At 38.3% G+C, this 24,179-nt stretch overlaps 1 protein-coding gene across 2 annotated transcripts in view; it reads left to right on the top strand.

The window, feature by feature from the left end:
• SCAI (suppressor of cancer cell invasion) overlaps positions 1-24,179 on the top strand; it is a 71,790-nt gene that overhangs the window by 28,746 nt on the left and 18,865 nt on the right. Inside the window, exons 3-11 of one of the 2 annotated variants that reach the window (XM_036411984.2) lie at positions 480-611; positions 12,414-12,509; positions 13,071-13,157; positions 14,653-14,751; positions 18,069-18,165; positions 20,072-20,170; positions 20,297-20,449; positions 22,801-22,902; positions 23,822-23,923. In XM_036411984.2, coding sequence (XP_036267877.1) covers positions 480-611; positions 12,414-12,509; positions 13,071-13,157; positions 14,653-14,751; positions 18,069-18,165; positions 20,072-20,170; positions 20,297-20,449; positions 22,801-22,902; positions 23,822-23,923 — 967 coding nt within the window. The remainder of the gene's footprint in view (positions 1-479; positions 612-12,413; positions 12,510-13,070; positions 13,158-14,652; positions 14,752-18,068; positions 18,166-20,071; positions 20,171-20,296; positions 20,450-22,800; positions 22,903-23,821; positions 23,924-24,179) is intronic. The other variant, XM_045572043.1, reaches the window with a different exon arrangement.

Genomic DNA, 24,179 nt, shown 5'->3' with positions numbered 1-24,179 from the left:
TGTTCATTGCATCATTATTTACAATAGACAAAATATGGAAGCCATCTAGGTGTCCCTCAGTAGATAAATGGATAAAGAAGGCATGATACCTATGTTTTCCATTTGTAGGGTTATTTTTCTGAATGGATTTGTAGAATGGAACAAATAGATAACTAAGTTAAAAGGATAAACATTTTTTTCATTCTGAACCATGTAAAGGAGTGCCTGGGATGTAATAGTCCTTCAAATAATATTTATTGGATGAAAAAACATTCAAAAACTCTCTTTCCAAATGGATGTAACAATTTTCATTCCCTCGGATAATACAAGATTATCTGATCTCCCACACCATCATACATTTAAATTATCTGATGGTTTGCATGTAATCAGAAAAATTCTCCATCTTGAAGAAAAAAAAAGTGTTATCAGAAGGTATAGTTAAGGTCTGTTTCTCTTTTCATTTTCACCTTCTTGGTTAATGGGCATGTGTTTTCTTGCAGGACTGAATTTGCTCTTCAAGAAATCATGAGCGTTGGAGGCGCTGAAGATGACATCCCACAGGGAGAGAGGAAAACAGTCACTGATTTTTGTTATCTTCTGGATAAATCGAAGCAGCTATTCAATGGGTTAAGGTTAGTGGACTGCTGATAGCTTACATTTCCCTCTAGTTCTGTGTATTTTCCCCATGGCTGAAGTATTGTACGTTTCTGAAAGTTACGGGTAGAATGTTGCATAAATACCTGTACTATGATAGAAGTGATGGTGCTTTTTTTCTTTGACACTGTTTCTTCATTCTCAGATGAAAAAAACAGTAGGAAAAGAGGGTAACTTAGTGTTGTACTCGAGTTAAGGAGAGCTCTTGTTCCATGGGTTTATATACATTAGTCCGCATTATACCCGGTTTATATCTGATCTTACATATCGGGGTAAGGAGAGCTAAGCTGCCTACAAATGCACACTGCAGGTGAACGTGAGCCTGTCTCCTGTTGCAATCTTTGTACACTTGTTTATTTGCTTGTTTCTCTTATTCTTTCTTTTTCTTCGGATAAAATACCTGTTGACTACAGTAATGACAGAGTGTTTTATTAATAGATAGCGTTATTTTTACTTTAGCTGTGCATGCCCTGAACAGACTGGCAGCAGAAGCTATATGCACTTGGGTCCATATGTGTCTTTGTTGATGTGTTCCTGTGTGTGGTGGGTAAATAATTTTGTACTGTTGTGTTCTCTTTAAATCTCCCAGCCCTGCTTTTTCTTCTCCTCTTCCTCCAATTTATAGAGCTACATTTCATACAATAAAAATTCACCCATTCAGAGTTTACAATTATATGGTTTAGTACACTTAGAGTTGCGCAACTATCACCATAATCTAATTTTAGACCATTAATCACCCCAAAAGAAACCCCATACCCATTAGCAGTGACTCTCCACCGTCTCCAGTTTCTATCTCCCTAACTAACTTTTTGTTTCTATGGATTTACATATTTTGGACATTTCATATTAGTAGACTCATACAATATGTGGTCTCTTGTGATTGGCTTCTTTCACAAAATAAAGTGTTTTTTGAGGTTCATTTATGTACAATAGTAACATGTAACATTATGTCATTCCTCTTAATTACATATTAATATTCCAGTGTACAGATTTACCATATTTTGTTTATCCAGTCATCTGTTGATGGATGTTTGAATTATTTTACCTTTTTGGCTACTATGAATACTACTACTATGAACATTTGTGTACGTGGTTTCATGTGGACATAATGTTTTTAGTTCTCATGAGTATATGCCCAGGGGGAAACGGCTGCGTTACATGGTACTCTGTGCTTAACATTTGAAGAACTTCCAGACTGTTTTTCCAAGAGGCTGCATCACCAGCAGTGAGCGAGGGTGCCATTTTCTTCACCGACAATTGTTATTGTCTGTCTTTTGTATGATAACCATCGAAGGGGGTGTGAAGTGGTATCTCATTGTCCGTTTCATTACATTTTATAAAATTTTGGGGGTGACATTGGTTAATAGGGCCATATAGGTTTCAAGTGTCAATTTCTATGACACGTGATCTGTATATTCAGTGAGGCCACTACCCAAGGTCAAACCATCTTCCATCACCATATATTTGGCCCCTTTATCCTTTACTACCCCCCGTGCCCTTCCCTCTGAGAATCACCATATTGCTGTCTGCCTGTGTCTATGAGTTTCAGTTTTATATCCACACATGAGTTTTGATTTGCATTTCCCTAATGACTAATGATGTTGAGCATCCTCTCATGTCTCAAATTTGTTTTCCTTATACCAGACGTGTTTCATCTTGTCATTTTATTTATTTATTTATTTATTTATTTATTTTAATATATTTTATTGATTTTTTTACAGAGAGGAAGGAAGAGGGATAAAAAGTTAGAAACATCAATGAGAGAGAAACATCGATCAGCTGCCTCCTGCACACCCCCTTCTGGGGATATGCCCACAACCAAGGTACATGCCCTTGATGGGAATGGAACCTAGGACCCTTGAGTCCGCAGGCTGACGCTCTATCCACTGAGCCAAACAGGTTTCGGCTATCTTGTCATTTTATATCAGTGTGGTTTTTTTGCAGTACTACTTTTCTTAATATTAGGTTTTAATATTAAACTCTTCAGTTTAAACAAGCTTGATTATTTCTACAAAAATATGTATCTGTGGTGAGTAAGCATATATATTCTCTGATTGTTTTGGGGTTTTTGTTTGAGAGGAGTGTGGCCGTGGTAGTGCAGGTGTATGATTTACTGAGAGATTAGTATTTTGGCTCTTTTCACTTTTAAAGAAAATTCATTTTATACATGGTATATATAGAACTATTGAAAAAGATTTTAGTGAAGATATAAATGAAAAGTTGCCTATGATATGTAGTTAAATGTAAAACCAATATATTTTAAACGATTTTTTTAGAACAAAAAATTCTGTATTAAATAAATGTGGTGAGTCCTGTTTGCTCTTAGTGCCCATTTGGTCTCTTCCCTTTGGGGGTGCTGATTTTCTCAGTGTCTGGTGCACTTGAGTTGTGTATTTTCTGTGCTTGTTTATAGAAATGAAAGTGTTTTGTTTAGTGTTAGTCCTTGATTGGAAAGCAAAGGGAAAGGCCTCTGTTTGTCAGTCCTGCAGGCCCGTGACCGAGTTCTCCATGATGGGGGCTGGAGGCCCGGTGGCATGCTCCACATCACTTCCCAGTTCTGGTCCAAAACTCTTTGAGCATATTCTAGGTGTAGAGATTAATAAAGCGGATTTTTTTTAATATACGGAGTTACACATGTTGATATATATGTGATTTGATCTGTATGCTATTTTGTTGTATTGACAACAAGCTTCAAAACTTCATATGTCAAATTTTCTGAAGGTGTTAACACCATAGATATTTTTACGCTTAAAAATGTCAAATTTCATGCCAAAAAAAGAGCATTTGCGGGAAGTTTTCATTCATTACTTTATTTTGAAGAAAGTGCTGTTGAAAGGTTCGTGAAGCTTATGGTGAACATGCTCCATTTCAGGACACTTATGAACACCAGTTTAAACGCTTTAAACGTGATGATTTCGATGTGAAAGACAAAGAGCGTCCAGATCAACTGAAAAAGTTTGAAGATCAACAATTACAAGCATTATTGGATGAAGATGCCTGTCAAACTCAAAAACAGCTTGCAGAAAGATTCAATGTTACTCAGCAAACAATTTCTGATCGTTTACAAACAATGGGAAAGAACTTCAAGGAAGGAAAATGGGTGCCACATCAACTGAATGAAAGACAAATGGAAAACCAAAAAGTCATCAGTAAAATGTTGCTTCAACGGCACGAAAGTCTTTTTTGCATCAAATTCTGATTGGCAATGAAAAGTGGATTTATTTTGAGAATCCCAAATGCACAAAATCATGGGTTGATCCAAGTCAACCATCAACATCGACTGCAAGGCCAAATCTCTTCGGAAAGAAGATAATGCTCTGCATTTGGTGGGATCAGGAAGGTGTGGTGTATTATGAGCTTCTAAAACCAGGTGAAACTGTTAATATTGATCACTACCGACAAGAAATAATCGATTTGAACCATGCTTTGATTGTGAAATGACCAGAATGGGTCAGAAGACACGGCAAAGTAATTTTGCTTCATGATAACACACCATCACACATTTCAAAACCAGTTAAAGACACGTTAAAAGATCTTGCCTGGGAAGTATTAACCCACCTGCTGTATTCACCAGACCTTGCTCCTTCAGATGAGCACTTGTTCCGATTGATGGCACACGCACTTTCTGAGCAGCTCTTCAGAATGTACAAAGAAGTGGAAAATTGGTCTCTGAATGGTTTGCCTCAAAACAAGAAAAGTTCTATTGGGATGGTATCCACAAATTACCTGAAAGGTGGGGGAAACGTGTAGCTAGTGATGGACATTACTTTGAATAAAGCACTTTTGATGTTTCCCTTGAAATCAATTGTGTTTTCTTTGATTACAAAATCCAAATTATTAACCAGTTCACCCAGTAAATTAAACACCTTTCCACTTTCAAATATTGACTAGGTTTTGGGCATTTCTTTTGAAATAGAGACAATTTCTTTGGGAATAGTTTTTAAAAAGGTATTTTGTTTTTGTTTTTTATTCCCTCCCTTTTTATATTTGTTTTGGTCTGAATAGAAAACAGGTCACGGTGTTTATAGAGAACAAGAAGGACATTGGCGGACCAGTGTGTGCATTTGGAGAAATGGAGTGAAGTGGGAATCCAGCTAGAATAGCATCAGCTTCTAACATTGGCCCTTCTTTCCCGGCATTCCTTTCATTGTTTGAGCTTATCTTTTGGTTAGCTTTCCTATTTGTTTTTCTTTCTTGAGTTCACAAACTGGTAATTAAACTTGTTATTGCAGTGTAATGTGCTTGTAGGAAAGTATACATAAGGGTATTTTTTTTACAGACCGAATACGTCCATGTAGCTAGTAATTGGATAAAGAAATAGGACGTACAGCACCTGGGCAACCTCTCATGTTCCCTCTCACCTAGACTTTTAACTCTATATGTACAGAGTGAGAAAGGGCATCTCAGTGCATGAAAGGCCTGAGCGTTTCTATAGAATATCTTATTTGGGTATAGTAAATTCTCTTTTTACTCTCAAAGATATATATTTTCACCTTCTATTAAGCTATTCATCCAAGTTGTCAGAGACTTTTCAGTTTCGCAGCTGTGACTGTCTTAATGGAGCTCTTTTTTCTTCCTGAAAATACCTTCTGATGATATGTGCATGATAAATAAACTTCTTTCCACTTACTGTGTAAGGAATCATAGCCCAGAGAGTGAGAAATGGGCAGAATGAATGGTGGTGTGCTTAAAATAGCTCTTGCATGTAGTTACAGTAGTAATGAAGTGTTAGAAATAGCTTTGAATTCTGTCAGAAAAATGATCAAAGCCCAGGAGCTTGCAGGGTTCTGGTTGCCATGGTGACAAAGCAGCATAGAATACTGGTGGGATTATATAAGGCAGCATCTTGAGACATATTTGAGATACACAGCTGTGTCTACCACTGATATTCATGACTCTGGTGCTTTGAAACAGCAGAGGCCTCCAAGTCACTAATTATTTGATTCCAAAGGAGCAAATACACCAAGCCAAAATAAGCGTTGGAGCCCATGAGTGTATGTATGTACAGAGACATTCACCAATGTGAAATGTAATGGTCTTAAATAAAAATCATGGCAGAAATTAATTGTGTTAAATATGCTCCCGATATTTTACATTAAAGAAGGAATCATCTACAATGCTTCCTTTCAAAGCTTGTTTTTTGGAAGCCCTGGCTTCTAAAGAGGAAAGGATAATTGAGAAATTACCAATTTGCCACATTGTCTCCCTCTCCTCCCTCTCTCTCCTCTTTTTCTACCCTAACCCTAACCCTAACCCTAACTCTAACCCTCCCTCTTCCTTCTTCAAAACATTAATACTTTCCCAGAGGCAAGTTTCACAGGCTGGCAATAGTAAGGTATGTGTTATTCAGAAATAATACCCTAAACTATTGTACAAGTTTGTACTGTGTGCTTTCATTTTATATGACTTCCCACTCAAAAGAATTGCCCTTGACTTTGAGGCAGACTGCCACCAGAGTGTTCTACAGAAGCACTGACTAATAAAATTTTAATGTGAGCCACAAATGAGACTTAAAATTTTCTAGCAGCCAGATTTTTTAAATGTAAAAAGAAAAATTAATTTTAATATCTTTTATTTGATCCATTATATCAAAAATATTTTTTAAATATATTTTATTGATTTTTTACAGAGAGGAAGGGAGAGGGGTAGAGAGTTAGAAACATTGATGAGAGAGAAACATCGATCAGCTGCCTCCTGCACACTCCCTACTGGGGATGTGCCCACAACCAAGGTATATGCCCTTGAGGGGAATCGAACCTGGGACCCTTGAGTCCGAAGACCGACTACGTTCTATCCACTGAACCAAACCAGTTAGGGTTATATCAAAAATATGTTATTTCAATATGTAATCAATATAAGAAAATTGAGATATTTCCCCCACCCCCCATACTTGGTCTTGGAAGTACACTGAGTGTTTTATACTTACATACAATTCAGTTCAGATTAGCCACATTTCAAGCACTCCATAGCCACATGTGGCTATTGGCTCAGGCAAAGTCGCTCCCACTTTTAGATTCTGTTCTCAAAGTGGTCCAGTGTGCTGTGGGGTTCTTTTGGGTTCTTGGCTACTTTGGGGTTCTCTTCTTCACAGGCCCATCAGATGTCCCATTTGTGTCTCCTGTCTCTTCCTGTACTGATGCCGATAGCCTGCATGTTTTGTCTGTTGTTGATTTGTCTCCACCCACCTGTACTTTAGGATTTGAGGGGAACCTTATCACTTGGCTGTTATAACAAAATACCACAAACTCAGTGGCTTAAGCAATAGAAATGTGTTGTCTCAGTTTTGGAGGCTAGAAGTTCAAGATCAAGGTGTCAGCAGGGTTGGTTCTTGCTGAGGCCTCTCTCCTTGGCTTGTAGGTGGCCATTTTCTTGCTGTGTTCTCATGAGGCCTCTTTGCATGGCACCCCTGGTGTCCCTCTGTGCATCCTAATCTCTTTCTTATAAGAACACGAGTCAGTTATATTAGGGCCCACTCTTAAAGGCCTCATGCTAACGTATCTCCTGACATTCTCCAGGCACACTCATATTTTGAGGTACTATATAGGCATCAATGGTTTTGGCTGGTTCAGTTTAGTAAAGAGGGTTAATTGTAAAAACTTGGGAGAAAGTTCCTAAGTTTTGACATCTCAACATTACATTTAAAACATGTTTGAGAGTCAGGTTTAATCATCTGTACTACACTTCTTCCTGCCATAATTTCCTAACTTTTGTTGAGAGTTGAGAAGTTTAAAAAAAGGAGATCATTGTCATACTTTCATTTCCTCCAAAGCCTTGGGAAAAGAATAAGAGCAGCCAATTTATGACACAGGTGCCTTGGCAAAATGTGAAATATAAGGCCATTTAGCTTACAGGATAATTCACAGAGCCGCATTTCGTTTAATTCTATGGGCCATTAATTTCCCATCTCTACTGACAGTGATAAAGACCAAATAATATATTCCGAGTTTAAAACCAGAGTCAGTCTCTGAATAGTAGAGGAATTTGTCTGAAACTCTTCATAAAATACCTTAATTTAGACCCTAATCTTATCACAATGGTTTTCTATATTAATTTTCATGATATGTCTCATTAGAAAAAGGGTGATCATAGGATTTATCCTTTTAGGAAGTTAAAAAAAATTTAAACCCTATTTCAAAAAAGAAATTACTATCTTTATAGCAAGTCTTTAGACTGGAGTGGTAGATGTTCTAAGTTCTATTAAGGAAAAGAGCATAGAATTTAGCCAATAAATCATAAAATATTTGTATATTATGACTTACTGTCAGGAACTTTGTTCTAGCCTTTAGATCACTTTTTATGTGCTTTTAGCTCTTACACAAAATTCCCTTCCCATAAAACTCAGTCATTAATTATCTGAAGTTTTGTAGTCTGAAAAAAAAAAAAGAGTTCTGATTCTGTTTTTTCTCTAAATAAGATATAACTGAGGTTTATTAAATTTGTCAGTTTTAGAAAGTTAAAGGAACTTGCAGACAAATGCTTAACTTGAAAATGTGCCTAAAGACTTTACATGGTATCTTTAAAGATGCACCCAGGAGTTGTCAGGTCTCATGAGGGTGATGTGGCTGCCTAATGCTTTTACATAATAGCACAGTCTTCCTGGCAGCAGCTAGTTGATAGGAGTCTTAAAGATTCTAGCAGCAACTTCCATTTTTAAATATCTGATTGGCTCTTCCTAATGCAGCTTCTTACTAGAGATCCCTGGAGACAGGAAAAAGAGGAAAACTTGCAATAAATGTGGAAACTAGTATCTATAGTTAACTAATTTCTGTAATCTGAAATGAGTTTTTACTTATAAGGATAATGGAAATGGATTTAAAAATTGCAATTACTAGCTTATTCTCCTTGTGTGTGCCTGAAATTTTGGGAAAACCTTTTGCTTTTTTATTCATTTTTTAAACATCTGGTACAGAAATGTGAATCTTCTGTTAATGCATCATTTCTACTTACAGAAATTTACCTCTTACTCATCCTATATAATAAAAGCCTAATGTACAAATTGACCAAACGGCAGAATGACCAGTCGCATTGACTACCAGGGGGCAGATGTTCAACATAGGACCTGCCCCTAGGCCTCAGGCCAGCCAAGACGGGTGCCAGCAGAGGCCCCTGATTGCCCGCCATTCACCCTGCAGAGGGAGGCAACTGGCAGTGGTGGCAGGGGCGGGGCCGGCGAGTGGGCAACGCCAGGCTGGCCAAGGCAGGTGCTGAAGAAAGAAACATAGGTCTCTGTGATAGATTGTGAGAAGTCACTCCTGTCCTTATATGCATGCCCACAAGTCATCCCCGCTCACACTGACTCTGGGCTTTGCCATGAGATTTGCTTTGGCCAATGGTGCAAGAGACTTGATGCAAAGACTTGAAAAGAAAAATGCATATTCGAGCTGCCCTTTCTTTTACTGCTCTTTGGATGCTTACAACCAGTCTCAGATGAACAGACTCAAGCTAGCCTGTTGGATGATGGGAAACATGTGGCCTACCACCATAGCCACCACCCAGGCAACTGCTGGATGTTTGAGGGAGGGCATCCTCCACTAGCTGTGCACAGTTTCATGACTGATGTCTGGCCCAGACTTGTGCTACATTTAGCTTATAATTGCCTTTGTTTCTCTTAAATATCTTATATAGCCCTCTCTCTCTGATGATCTCTTCTTTCTCTTTTGCATATCCAAATCTATCTTCCATGCAGCTTTTCCTCACTATTCAAACCCTCAATAAATCTCTTTTCTGTACTCTTCTATTACTTTTACTGGGTGCCGTATAATTTAGTGTTTAATGTGCTTTTCCCCCTCTTTTTCTGTATATATGTTGGTCTTTTCTCTCTACCTAATAATAAGTTCCTTGATTGTATAGATCATATTTCACATTATTTCCTTGGGCTTTCATAATATTTAGCACTTGATAGAATTATATGTAGTGCCAGGTTTCCTCCTTCCATCCAGTGTCTTCAACATACACCTGCCTAATTGCAAGGCAGGTGCCACCAATGGCAGCATGACACACCACTGGTGCAAGGGAAAAGCTACACTAACACAAGCTGTATTTGCTTCTTCTCTGCACCTATCTCATTTCCACAAAATTATGTTTCCTTCACCTAGTAAATTTAAAAAAGCAGGTCTGTGTGTATGTATATGGTCTCTTTTTGCCAATCCAAGACATATATGTGTATTATATACAGTGCTGTACATGTGTGCATATTTGTTAACATGAAAAGAATTCTAATGATATAGTAAGTTTACACTGTTTACATTAATACTGTATATGCATAAAATCTGGAAAGAAATAACAGCCTTTCCCTCCAAAACAACCAATCTAAACTACTACCTCAAATTCCTTTGAAATTGTATACTGTACCAAGAACATTCAGCTTATCTAGTTATGTGAGATAAGTATTTATTTCATACTTGAAAAAGAGGTTTAAATGAGAGAATTTATATTTTAAGTCTTTTACTACTAAACATTGGTTTTCTTTATTTTAAGTATTTTGGTAGACACTTGGGTTATAGGGATTCATTCTGAAATATAGCCTGCTTCTTTTCTTGATTGAAAATAGTGCCCGTGGTGATCATAGGGGTATTGACTTAGACAAAGTGATATTAACACAGAGATAAACAATTGAACTGGTCAAAAGGAGTAGAGATTCCAAAATAAAAATACTAGTTTATCTGGCAACATCAGTGGAAGGGATTGGTCTTCTCCCTTCCTCTCTTTCTCTAAAATCAATAAAAACATACATATTTTTTAAAAATAGAGATATCTTTCACCAAAGTAATAAAAATATGAGACTTCTCATTAAAGTCTCCAAGAAATATTAGACCTTTATGGAAAAAGTTATAACATTTATTTAGGGACAATATTTTTAACATAAATGGAAAGGGATGCTATTTACATGAAAAGTTATTTTTATTCTGTTAATTTCCAAAATGGATCTTTAGATTAAGTCAGTCATTAAAACTCTACTATTAGGATTTTTGTTTCAGAATTTTGATAAGCTCAATTTAAAATTCATATGCAAGTACCAAGAACCACGTATAGCCAATTGAAAAAGAAGAAGCATGCCAGACTTATTATAAAGCTGTAGTAATTAACAGAATGTTAATGAGGAAATAGAAAAACAGACCAGTGGAATTAAAAAATAAAACAGCTGAAACATAAGCATAAGGAAACACTGGTGATATTAGCCAAAATAATATTTTACAAAAAAATCATTCAGATATAATTTATTTTTTGTTATGTTGAAGAGTTAAATTTGAAAGCCAACACTTTAAATCTTTACAAAGACTGTGTTATTGAATGGGTGAAATGCCTCAAAAAGATATTAAAAGCACTAAACATAAAGACTAAGATTGATATGTTGATAACTACTCACATCAGTCAAAATGAGAAGACAAGTCACAGGCTGGGATAAGAAGTGTATCACACTGTAATCAATGAATGATTGTTGTTCCTTATAAAACAAATTACTTTGGCAGTAGAGCTCTCACGAGATTTAGTTTCCTTTATTAGAAATACCGTGAGCTTGTCAGAATTCCACAAATCAGCAAAATCCTTAGATTCTTTTCCTTGATCTGTTTTGTCACTCTGAAGGAACATATTTGAGGCCACTCTCCTATGTTTATTCACAGGCTTTCGGTTTTGCCCTGAGGATGCGACAGTCTTAAACTAGCATTTCTCAAATTGTCTTTTTTTATACTCCCGCTTTAGAAACCGTTGTGTATTTCCAGTTCTGGAATGTGTGGCTTTTCACTTTTCCTTTCCATCCCTGTTTGCAGCTGGTTCTTTTCTGAGTTCATCTCTCATATTTTGTAAAGTACAACTGAGAGCATCCAGGGCTGGTAGCACCCCATCTCTTGGCTTTTTCCTATAAATCCACAAGTTCATTTGTCACATTATCTGCTTTCCAAGTTATTGCCAGCAATACAGTTCTGCGCTGTGTTATATGCCATCATTTTTCCAGTCTTCAGTAAAGTTACTTGTTGCTCATTTCCAGTGACAGTCTCATATAGATGATGTGTTTGGTACGGCAGTAGCCCGCTCCTGGTTCCATTTTCTCTATTGACTTTTCCTAAGTAAGCCTGCAGTAATGACTCCAAAATTACAGCGCCTTACTGCGCTGGAGGCTTATTTCTAGCTCCCAGGTTAGCCACAAGTTATGTGAAATGTGTCTTGCTCTGTGTTCCAGGCCTAGGAGCAGCCCTCTTTGGGTCTCAGGTCAGAGGGAAAGGTGAAATAGCTCTTAGATCTTCTTCTCGGATATGGTGTAGATAATTTACAATTATATTTCATTGGCCATCCCACGTTGCACGGCAAGCCCAGTGTCTGAATCCTAGAGTATTTGTGTCTAAGGGAGGCACAGTAGCTGTTGTCCAAAGGCGGAGCAATCGGTTCACCTATAGGGAAAGGGCAGACTAGTTGAGAACAATACTACCTGCACTTTCACTTCTAGAGTCCCTAAAGCAGTGTTTTCAAAGTGCGGAATTCTTAGGTGGAGATAAACATTTGGAAGTTATCATTGTATAAGTGAGTAAAATGTGATCACCCGGAGAGGGAAGAGAGCACTGGATCCCTCATGGGCACTAAGAATTAGCTGTCAGAAGTAGGGGAGAGAAGAGGAAAGAACGAGACTCTGGACCTTGTTGGAGCTATTCTCCAAAAATTATAATATTTTTTAAAAAGTAAAGTCTGGATGCAAATGTTTTTAAATCTATCCAATTTGTCAGCACAAGACTTAGTTTCCACATAGCATGTATTTAAAATTAAAATGTGTGTCTTTGTTCTTACAGAGATTTGCCACAATATGGGCAGAAGCAGTGGCAATCCTATTTTGGAAGAACTTTTGATGTTTACACCAAACTGTGGAAATTCCAGCAGCAGCACCGGTAAAGGAATTTTATAGTTAAAAGAGAGTGAAACTCCATTTTGTATTAATCACAGTTTTGACCTTTACTATCTTTGTGCTTTTTACCTGGATACATCTTAATAAATTTTATCTTCATGACCCAAATGAAAACAAATGGATTTTTTAATGTTTGTTTAAGGTTTTAAAATGTATGTTCTTAGGATTTTTAAAGAAAATGTTACATGTTAAATGGTTCAGATGAATTCTACCCTAGCATGGCTTGGTTGATTCATGGTTTCAATCTTAAATAGGTGTTGTTTATTGGCCAAAACTATTTGAGGGTGTTGCTTCTAATGTTCATGAACAAAGCTCAAAGAAGTTTCTATTTATGTTTCAATGTAAATGGACATCTAATAAATGCTTTTTGAGTATAATTGAATGATTATGTTTCAATCTCATGAAAAATTCATAAATCTGAATTCATGAATTTAAAATTTCATGCTGGATTGGGTATCATTATATCCTATTAAGTTTATAGATTTGGTTATTTTTGAAATTGATAGTCTCTTTTTTCTATTTTCTTATTTCCTATATAAAACAGACAAGTCTTGGATAATCGGTATGGCTTGAAGCGGTGGCAAATAGGGGAAATTGCTTCTAAGATTGGGCAGCTATACTACCATTATTAGTAAGTGAATTGCATATGGGAAAATCAAGCATTGACCTGATTTATTATAAACACAGCATGCGGAAGTATGCATGGTATATTATGTGGTTGGAGGGAAAACTAAAGGAGTTACAAATGAAAACCTTAGTAATCCAGATTATATTGGTGAAGACTGCATTATGAAATGACTTTCCACTATCAAAGTAACATTATTTGCTTCCATGGCTCACCTTCCAAACAGTTCATTTGGTCAGACTCATCTATAACTTAAAGGAGTAAGATCTTGGTTTTAAGTATATGAATTTATAGTTTGTAATTGATACTGTGCAGAGATATATCATAATTTTTATGTTTGAATACGTAGTTTTCAGGAGGACATTTTAAGATTCATACCTATAAGATATGTCTAAAAAGTTACTTAAAGTAGATAATGATTCTTCTGATTATATTCTTAGAGCAGCATCTACAGGTGCTGGCAAAAATAGGTCTACAATTGTTCTTATTGAAAATAATGCAATAATTAATAATATTGCCAGAATAAAATCTGTGTTTCGTGTACTCACAACTCTAAACCTACAATACTACCTATATGTAGTCCCACCCATGAGTCAGGGACAGAAGAGAACTCCTTTTAGAATGAAATCTCATTAGCATGAAGTAATACTGGTGTGTCATAAAAAGACTTGGACCATTTGTAACTTACTAGGACAGAAAAATTCCTTCCTCTTCCTGTCTTTTGGTATGGCACCATTCCCACCATTGAAATCACTCTCTTGGGTAGAGTATTTTCTTAAGAAGCCACTTGTAAAACTAGACATGTGGTGTGTTTTGTAAATTTTAATTAATTTAAAAAATTTTCAATTACAGTTTTCCTTCAGTATTGTATTGGTTTTAGGTATACAGCATAGTGGTTAGACAATTGTATACTTTACAAAGTGTCCCCCTGATATTTCCAGTACCCATTTGGCGCCATACATAGTTACTGCAATATTATTGGCTATATTCTCTATGCTGTATTTTACATCCCCGTGATTATTTTGTAAATTACTAGTCCCTTCATCTCTTTCACCCAGTTATCTAAACAGAGAGCCTAATTCATCAGCATCCTTTGAAGATTAATATGGATTAATCCATTTTTGAAATCCATGAGAAAAAAATAAAAGATATTAGTCAAAGGACAAGTGATTATGTATGGATTTGAGGAAGGTCATGAAAGGCCTGGTCCTGGTCCTGGGTGGAAATGCTGTTTGGAAAGTCACCGAGGAGAGTGAGGACAATGTGTGCTTTTGGTTGCCATCCAAAAGGATTGGGAGCAGTGGGGAGGTATTTTTTTTTTTTAATTATTGTTATTATTTTTACACATTTTAAGGGTGATATGTATATTGCTTTGCTGATTGAAATTTAGGACATACATTCCCATCCCTCATGTACAGAAATGAAGGAATAATGGGACAAGTATTGATCATAATGAAGAATTTGAGACATTGTCAAATTTAAAGATTTTTTTCTCTCATAGCTTACGCACATCTGAGACCAGCTATCTGAATGAGGCTTTCTCCTTCTATTCTGCAATCAGACAGAGATCATACTATTCTCAAGTCAATAAAGAAGACAGGTATGCACCTACTATAGTTTTAGAGACAGGAGGTAAAACACTTAATTTTTAGTTTGTGGGCAAATTATGAGGAAACGCACACATTTGTTTATGACTTTTATTCATTTCATATGTTTTATTGAATGCCTACTATGTACTAAGCCTTCTTAAGCATGCAAAGATATGTTACCTAATATAAATAAATATTACAGATGTAACAGATGTCACAATACCAGTGGAGTCAGAGCACAAAGGAGGGATGGATTACTTCTTTAGGAGAGACTGGGATCACACAAAGTTTCATTGAAAAGAAACAACTCCAGAGTGAGGCTTAGCTGATAATGTCAGGTCTCTTTAATTTCTATACATTCAGAAGCCTGTTGACGGTTGTCATGTAGGACTAACGAAAAGGCGCTAAGCTGTTTGAATTTTATTTTATAAACCCACTACTGCCATGCAGTTGTTGGGAGGAAAAACCCTGGTGCAAGTCATTAAATTCCCAACAGTAATCTATTGAGCACTCACACCACTGGCAGTGTGGCCGGTGCTTGGTGGGAAAACAGAGGAAGGAGGTGTACAGATTGTCTTTTCCTTTCAGACAATTACCTTCTCGAGGGAGTTATAGAAATCTTTGGGTCCCAAGTAGATGATGATGCTATTAATTCCAGAGGAGGGTGGAATTGTGGGAGAAACCAGGGACCTGGCACAGAATCTTTATTGCTAGTGTTTCATGAATTGTTAGAAGAGAAAGTTCAGGTCTAGAAGATGGGAATGTTCTCTCTACCTCCAGCAACAGAACTCATAGCTGTTATAAGCGAAAAGATGATATTCTCTTAATGCTAGAAGAAAACATGGTTTTGCCCTAGCTGGGTTGGCTCAGTGGATAGAACATTGGCCTGCGGACTGAAAGGTCAGGTTCGATTCTGGCCAAGGGCACATGCCCAGGTTGCGGACTCGATCCCCAGTGTGGGGCATGCAGGAGGCAGCCAATCAATGATTCTCTCTCATCATTGGTGTTTCTATCTCTCCCACTCCCTTCCACTCTGAAATCAATAAAAATATATTTTAAAAGAAAAGAAAAAGGAAACATAGTTTTGACATGGCTTTCTAGAGAACACTCTGTGCTTAGCTGTTATGAGCTTACCAGCTCTACGGCGACATTTTTTGGAAAGCCCCACTCTTGTACATCCCCTTCCTGCCCTTACAAGTCCTGTTCAGACTCGCCCGGAGGAGGTGATGTGACACAATGAGGTATGCAGATGCTGAGGTCTCTGTGTTATTGCCTTACTTCGCTCTTCTATCAGAAGTTCCAACAGTTATTTTTCCTTCAGATTTTCTTATGATTTGCTTTACATATATTCACTATAGATATATTTCCTACATCCCTCGCCCCCTTTTTGCATTTATGTTGTACAATTTGTCTGAATTCTTGGCGAGATAAATTGTATCTCTAAGAACATGCAAAAGGGCTACGTAATATTTTTACCAGCAAAGAGCTATTTTAAGCAATAGTAAAATACCTTGTATAATTCACTTTTCTAATTTACCAAGAGGAAAATTGGCCTTAGGCCCATTGGCTTAAAACTCAACAGTTTGATTTGTGGAAATCCTTTTCCATCCTGAGAGCAGACACCGCACATCAATTGTTTTCCTGTGCTGCCTCCTAGAGCAGGGCAGATGAACGGAGGTAGGATTATTTGGAACCAGGATGACACTAAATTAGAATCAACGGACAACCGCAAATGTTGGCCTTGTTTTCTGGAAGGACTGTTGAGATGGTACGTTGTTTGTTTCTTAGTTCACATAGGGCAGGAGTGCCAGTCAAGGTAACAATTGATGACAGCTCCTAGAATCAACAGCCAGTAGATTAAAACAAGAAAGTATTCCACAATATCACAGTTGCTTTATAAGGCAAAAATCTCTTCTCAAAGGGGCAAGTTCTCTCTGCACTCTCTCAATGCCTCAGCATTCTGTCAGAGCCAGGGGGAACGGACATTCTAGCCATCCACCTCCGTGACTGCTGTCACTGTAGACAACTCTCAGCAATGTCTCATTCCACAGGCCCACCCTGTTGTGTAAAGGGAGATGTTACCCCGTAATCACTTGTCCTAAGAGCTGCAAACCCCAGCTGTTGCAAATGGTTCAGGCTGACCGTGGTCAGAGTTAGATATGGAGAAGATAAAGCACACATAGGTCCTTTATTTCATTTAGCCACCAGGAAAAACAGTTTCTCTGGCAATGCGCAGAGTCCTGTCAATTAGTAAACACATTTCTAAGTAAGTCATGGGTCTAAAAGAAAATTTTTAAGTTTTGTTATGGAAAATGTCAAACATATATGAAAAATATGCTGTTATTTTTATTTATAATGTAGGATGTAGAAACCAGGAAGCAGACATTGGGACTGTCAGGTTTCACTTGATAAGGGATAAGTGTAAAGAGGTGCAGCATTGACTGTAAAAGCCTCTGGTAAGTGGAGGATGCATATTGCTACTCCTAGCGGCACTAAAAGAACAGTAATGCAGAGGTATGAGTAAGAAGCCATTAGAGGCTAATACACTAAAATATATCAAATTACCTGGAAAGCAAGCAAGAGAGGAGCAATAAGGGACACATACATGGAAGGGACAAACCGAAAACAAATAAAGCAAGGTGGAGACGCAAACCCAGGGACCTGCGTGTACGAGGCAGAGATTGTCACAGTGGATGAGAAAGCAGGACCTAACCATACACTGTCTACAGAAGAGGTGGTGAAATAAAAGGACAGAGGCACTTGAAAGCAGAGGAAAAAGAACAGAGATGGCCTGTAAGCGCTAAGCACAAGAAAACTGGCGTGGTGATATTAATATATAAAAGATAAGATTTCAAAACAAAGACTGTTCTTCCTGGAATGCTTTCCACCTCATGGTTTTCTGCCTCTTTTCTTCCCCTATTCCATATATATATATAACCTTAACTCAAACATTACTGTCTTTGGGAAGTTTACCCTCACCCAGGATCCTGTCCTGTGGGCTCAGATAGCACCCTTTGTTTCTCCTGGCATTATATTTATTCCACTGTGTTTTAAGTATTTATCTGTCTCCTCTATATTTTAAGTATTTTTCTGTCTGTAAGAGCTGAGAAGAAGGGACTGTGTAGTTCTGTGTGTGTGTTTTCACTCTCCTCCCAGCATCTAAGTTCTCAATAGGTATTTGTTGAATGAATGAACTATATAACGAATCAGTAAGAAATGTGTTAAGGCTGTAGGTTATATGCAGAAATATTTATAACTGCAGAATAGGGTTGAAGCAGCATATTTTATTTTTTAACCTAATGACTAATTTTCCATTTATCTACCCTAGACCTGAGTTGGTAGTTAAGAAGCTACGATACTATGCAAGATTTATAGTAGTTTGTCTTCTTCTCAACAAAATGGATGTGGTAAAGGATCTGGTGAAGGTAAATGTGCTTTATAATATTTGAATATCTGATAGTGTATGGGTAATTTTGTTTTTAAAAAAATAGATTTGAGGTTAAATAGTTTTTGGTATGTCTAAATCATTACAGCATTAAAAGTGTGGTAACTTCTGCCAAAGGCAATGATAAATTTTCTTTTCAATTCTCTTCGTATTTCCAACCCAGACTGACCAGAGACTATTATCTTAATTCCTTGCTTTTGTCCCTTCAGCACGTTTTACATTTCACCACCCATCCGTCGATGGTTGGGAAATGCAAACAAAAGTTAAAATATTTGTTTAAAAGAAGATAGTTAGCCGGGACCGGTTTGGCTCAATGGACAGAGCGTCGGCTTGGGGACTGAAGGGTCCTGGGTTCGATTCCGGTCAAGGGCATGTGCCTTGGTTGTGGGCATATCCTCAGTAGGGGGTGCGCAAGAGGCAGCTGATCAATGACTCTCTCTCATCGATGTTTCTAACTCTCTATCTCTCTCCTTTCCTCTCTGTATAAAAATCAATAAAATATATTTTAAAAAAATAAGATAGTTAAAAAGTTAGGTCAAGAAAAAGCACACAATGTTTGACAAAGGTATTGGGAAAGCGTTTATTTTTTTCCATTCGCTTAGTATGTCTGCATCACTGTCCTCCAGTAACTCAGGCTTTCGGGATTCACTTGCTCTCTGTAATGATTGCATACATTCCGGCTGCACTCTGTATTCATTCAGGGAGAGGTCTCAGCGGCATGCTTCTTAATTTTTGGTACTCAAGTATAACATGCTGGTTTTGACAAGCATTCCTCTGTCTTCCTCCACTCCTAGTTACTATTGACTATTTCCAGATAAAACCACAGTGCTATACTAGTAAATACAAAGAAAATCAGCTAGACAGTATTAATTTTTTTAATGTTAAAAATTGGGGACTTGCCGAGACCGGTTTGGCTCAATGGATAGAGTGTCAGCTTGGGGACTGAAGGGTCCCGGGTTCGATTCTGGTCAGGGGCATGTGCCTTGGTTGCGGGCATATCTCCGGTGGGGAGTGTGCAGGAGGCAGCTGATCGATGACTCTCTCTCATCAATGTTTCTAACTCTATATCTCTCTCCCTTCCTCTCTGTACAAAATCAATAAAATATATATTTTTTTAAAAAATTGGGGGCTTTACCTTTAAGAGTTTTCTATTAATAAAGTCATTGCTTGCCTGGCTGGTGTGGGTCAGGAGTTGAACATTGACCCATGAACCAGGAATTCACAAGTTAAGGCACATGCCTGGGTTGTGGGTTCAATCCCCAGTGAGGGGCGTACAGGAGGCATCCGATCAATGATTCTCATCATTGATGTTTCTGTCTTTCCCTCTCCCTTCTTCTTTGAAATAAAAACATTAAAAATAAATTTAAAGCCGAAACCAGTTTGGCTCAGTGGATAGAGCGTCAGCCTGCGGACTGAGGGGTCCCGGGTTTGATTCCGGTCAAGGGCATGTACCTTGGTTGCGGGCACATCCCCAGTAGCGGGTGTGCAGGAGGCGGCTTGTCGATGTTTCTCTCTCATCAATGTTTCTGGCTCTCTGTCCCTCTCTCTTCCTCTCTGTAAAAAATCAATAAAATATATTTTAAAAATAATAATAAATAAATAAAATAAAATAAATTTAAAAATAAAATCATACCTTTCCAGTATGGGTCTCTCTGGGTCTCTTAAAATCTTACTGATGTGTGTCATTCTGGAGCTTTTGATTTTGAGACAAATCCATGTAGTTTTTATTCTTTTTTTTTTTTAATTATAATTGAGACTGCATATTGATAATAAACTTCTTAACTATGTCAATTTCTCTCAGGAATATGATACCTCATAGCTGTCTTTCTTTTTTTTTCTTTTTCCTATACTCACTCTCTCTCTCTCTTTTTATGTGTTAAAATCAGGAATTGTCGGATGAAATTGAAGATTACACTCACCGCTTTAATACTGAAGATCAAGTGGAGTGGAACCTGGTGCTTCAGGAAGTGGCAGCTTTTATCGAGGTCAGTTTTGGACACGAAAGGCTGTCATAGAAGTAAATTCCTATGTGGTATACATTTTTACTGCGTGTGTATGTCCAGAAGGAATAACTTACTAGACTGACATTTTGTCTGGGCTCCTCTCTCCAGGCAGACCCCGTGATGATACTGAATGACGATGATACCATTGTTTCCACATCCAACCGCCTTGCTGACACAGGAGCCCCGCTGCTGGAACAGGGCATGATTGTGGGGCAGCTGTCCCTGGCTGACGCGCTCCTTATTGGTAATTGTAGTAACCAGGTAAAGAATTTGCAGGAAGTATGCCGAAAATCCACTTTGAAAAATAGTGCTTTTTATTATTACAGGATTATTATTTCCTTGTAAATATTCTAACACCCATTGGAGAGGAAATGGTTAAAAAAATTATGTCGTGTCCATTTATGGACTATGTTACAGACATTTAAATGGTTTAGAGAGGATTTTTAATCACAAAGGAAGATACTCATGATATGATAAGGGAAAAGAAATTTGTTATGGAGTCAGTATGTGAACAGAATTACCCGGTGTATGAAAGCATCTATATACATATATGCATAGGAAAAAGACCAAGAAGAAATTCACCAATATCATAAAAGGTTTACCTCTGAATAGCAGAATTATGGGTGATTTTTTTTTTTTTGATAGGATACAGCTTATTTATTTATTTATTTATTTTATTTTTTAATCAATCTTTATTATTCATATTGTTACAAAGGTTCCTCATTTCTTCCCCCCTCCACCAGGTTCCCACCCCACCCTCCACTCCCTCCCCATCCCCCATTGTCCTCATTCATAGGTGCAGTTTATGTTCAGTCTCTTCCTCCCTCCCTTTCCCCGATAGTAAATCCCTTTTCAGATAGTAAATCAGTTACTTAGCATTTTCTCATATCAATAATACCACCACATGCCCAATGATACACTTCACACAAAAGACATTTCCAAATAGGTCAACCAGCCTCATCCAGGCCCTACCCAAGGCACTCAAAGATCAACACCCTAGCCCTATACTAACTCAACACATCCAGATCTAAGCCTTCATCTCTTGATTCAGCAGACCCTCAAGTTCCCACAAAAGTTTCCAGCCATGTCTGAGAGGCAGCCGTGGGGCAGGGGCAGGCGAGGAGCGAGCTGTTCCGGGCCTGGCTGCTCCGGGCCTGGCCTCTGTTGCTCTGGTTCGTTCCACAACCAGCTGCTCCGGGTCTGGTCACCGCCGCTCTCGACCTAGTTGCTCTGGACTTGGCTGCTGCTGCTCCGGGCCTGGCAGCACCAGACCCGGCTGCTCCGGGCCTGGTCGCTCCCAGCCTGGCAGCCGCTGCTCCGGGCCTGGCCACTCCCAACCCGGCTGCTCCGGGCCTGGCCGCTCCCAGCCTGGCAGCCGCTGCTCCGGGCCTGGCCACTCCCGACCCGGCTGCTCCGGGCCTGGCCGCTCCCAGCCTGGCAGCCGCTGCTCCGGGCCTAGCCGCTCCCAGCCTGGCAGCCGCTGCTCCGGGCCTGGCCGCACCAGACCTGGCTGCTCCGGGCCTGGCCGCTCAGAATTATGGGTGATTTTTATTTTCTTTTTCACAACTTTTCAAATCTGTATATACTGTGATCAGGCAAAAAGAGAGAGGTTTGTGTTTTTAAAAAAAATATGTTTTTGTTGATTTTTAGATGGAGAGAAAGAGAGAAGAGGAGAGAGATAGAAACATCAATGAGAAAAACACATCAATCGGTTGCCTCCTGCGCACCCCACACTTGGGATTGAGCCCACAGCCTGGGCACGTGTCCTGATCAGGAATCGAACCTGGGACCTTGTGGACCATGGGACGATGCTCAATCAACTGAGCCACACCAGCTGGGCAGAGGAGGGGTTATTTTTAAATACATTTGTCAAAAGCAAATTTCAAATATTTTTTCATGACAGAATAGTTGCATAGTTAATTTAATGTACTGGAAATGTAATTTACTGGATATATGGGATATTGGAAAAGTCCCTAGTGAGGATATTTTCCTATATGCATCAGTTATACATTTTAATTTTGAATACTTCTTTACACCTATCATTTTTGTTCTTGTTAACTTTTTCTGGTACTCTTCCAACTTTGGTTTTTATAGCTATTAATTCACAGATTTCTAAATTTTCATTTAGAAATTTAAATACAGTGTTGTCTTTTCAAAGTAGAAAAAGTATGCAGTCTTAAACATTATAAAGTACCAAAATGTAATGAAGAAGTTATAAAATATGGGCCACGGCCATATTTCAGCCTCACTGTTTTGCCAAAAATTAGCATGTTTTATAGGATCTAAAATAGGTCTCTGTTTACATGACTACTTTTATTTGTTTCTAAAAGTACCCGAGGAAATGGATGGATTGATAGGCAGATAGATAGATGGAGATACATATGATAAAGCAAAAATAGAAAAATGTTAATGTTGTAGGATCTAGTTGATAAGCATATTGGTGTCACTGTATAATTCTTTTAGTGTTCTATGTTTTGAAATTTTTGATAAGAAATTCTGGGAAAGAAAATACCCAATGTCATTAAGTGCACATGAATGGCAAGATTAATAATATGACTAAAGACTTCAAGGTCTGCCTTCTGCATCAATGGTCAGGTTTGTTTTCCTTGCAGGTTAAATTCAGTGAACTAACTGTTGACATGTTCCGGATGTTACAAGCCCTGGAAAGGGAGCCAATGAACTTAGCTTCCCAGATGAATAAGCCAGGAATGCAGGTACCTTCTCCCTACTTATTGCCATTTTGGTAACACTCTTACTGCTTCTGCTCTGCATAGAATGCTATTATTATCCAACAAGGCTTTGAGTGTGAATAAAGAGCTCCCTTGCCGGGTAGCTTAGTTGATTGAAATGTTGTCCTGATGCACCAGAGTTACAGGCTTGATCCCGGTCAGAGCTCATGCAAGAGCCAGCCAATGGAGAGGTGAAGCAGTGGGTCGCTGCTTCTCTCTCTTAAAGCATCCAGCCGATAAATTTTTAGGAAGAGCTCTCTTGTCAGCACATGCCGAGCTGGTGGAAGGGCAACACTGGCAGGAGCGGAGCCCAGGCAGCCCTCCAGTGCTGGCTCTGCTCCTGTCAGATGACTTTCCAAGTTGGCTCTTCTGGCACCACCAAGTTCTTTCCCTGTCTCCTCTTTTTAGCTTTTGACTACCCCCCAAACCCCACTCCTGGAGCTCGGAGAACCTTGACCTCACCTAAGAGGTGCCTGATGGATTCACGAAATACTTCCTAAGTTCTATTGCCGCCTTTGGTAGAAAGATAATATGCACAGAATACATAGGAAAAGATGTACTAGCTAATATGAAATATTATGGAACCAGAAGATGCTTGCAACTTGCATAAAGAGCAGGCTTTACTTCAATGTCCCATGAGTAAAGGTCCCTGGGTCTCATATATGACTGTGTGGGTCTATGGAGGTAGATGTTGCTTTGTATTTTCCAGATTATTGGGGGCGGGGGGGGGGGAATACACTAGGGGGGAAAGACTCTCTTGATGAAGAATAGGAAATATCGATAAGCATAATAATAGTAACAAAAATATAGTTGATGAAGAGGATAGTAAAAAAAAAAATAGGCATTGATAATACATCTGTCAAATACAGCTTGTATGAATATTATTTTCTGTGTGTAAATACAGGATTCAGCTGACAAGCCTACCAGGCGAGAAAATCCCCACAAGTACCTACTCTACAAACCCACCTTCAGCCAACTGTACACATTCTTAGCATCATCTTTTAAGGTATATTTGAGCCAGTATTTTTACTGTATGGGAAAAGTGTGCCCTAAATGGAATCTGAGAGTCACTCTGCTCTTTGAATATCTGAGTCAAGAATTTAAGCAAAGTATGAAATTGAAACTGCCTTTACAGTATCCTAATCATAGTTATTTTCAGGATGGAAATTGCTCATAGGCTCTGAATGCTTATTGCCATTCATTAATGAGACTATTGCTTAATTACTTTCCTTTCTCCAGATTTCTATTACCCTGTTTCCCCG

This window comes from Pipistrellus kuhlii, unplaced genomic scaffold (assembly GCF_014108245.1).
Source record: "Pipistrellus kuhlii isolate mPipKuh1 unplaced genomic scaffold, mPipKuh1.p scaffold_m20_p_43, whole genome shotgun sequence".
NCBI lineage: Eukaryota > Metazoa > Chordata > Mammalia > Chiroptera > Vespertilionidae > Pipistrellus > Pipistrellus kuhlii.
The sequence above is the reverse complement of the archived record's forward strand: the minus strand, read 5'-3'. Positions and strand labels throughout refer to the sequence as shown.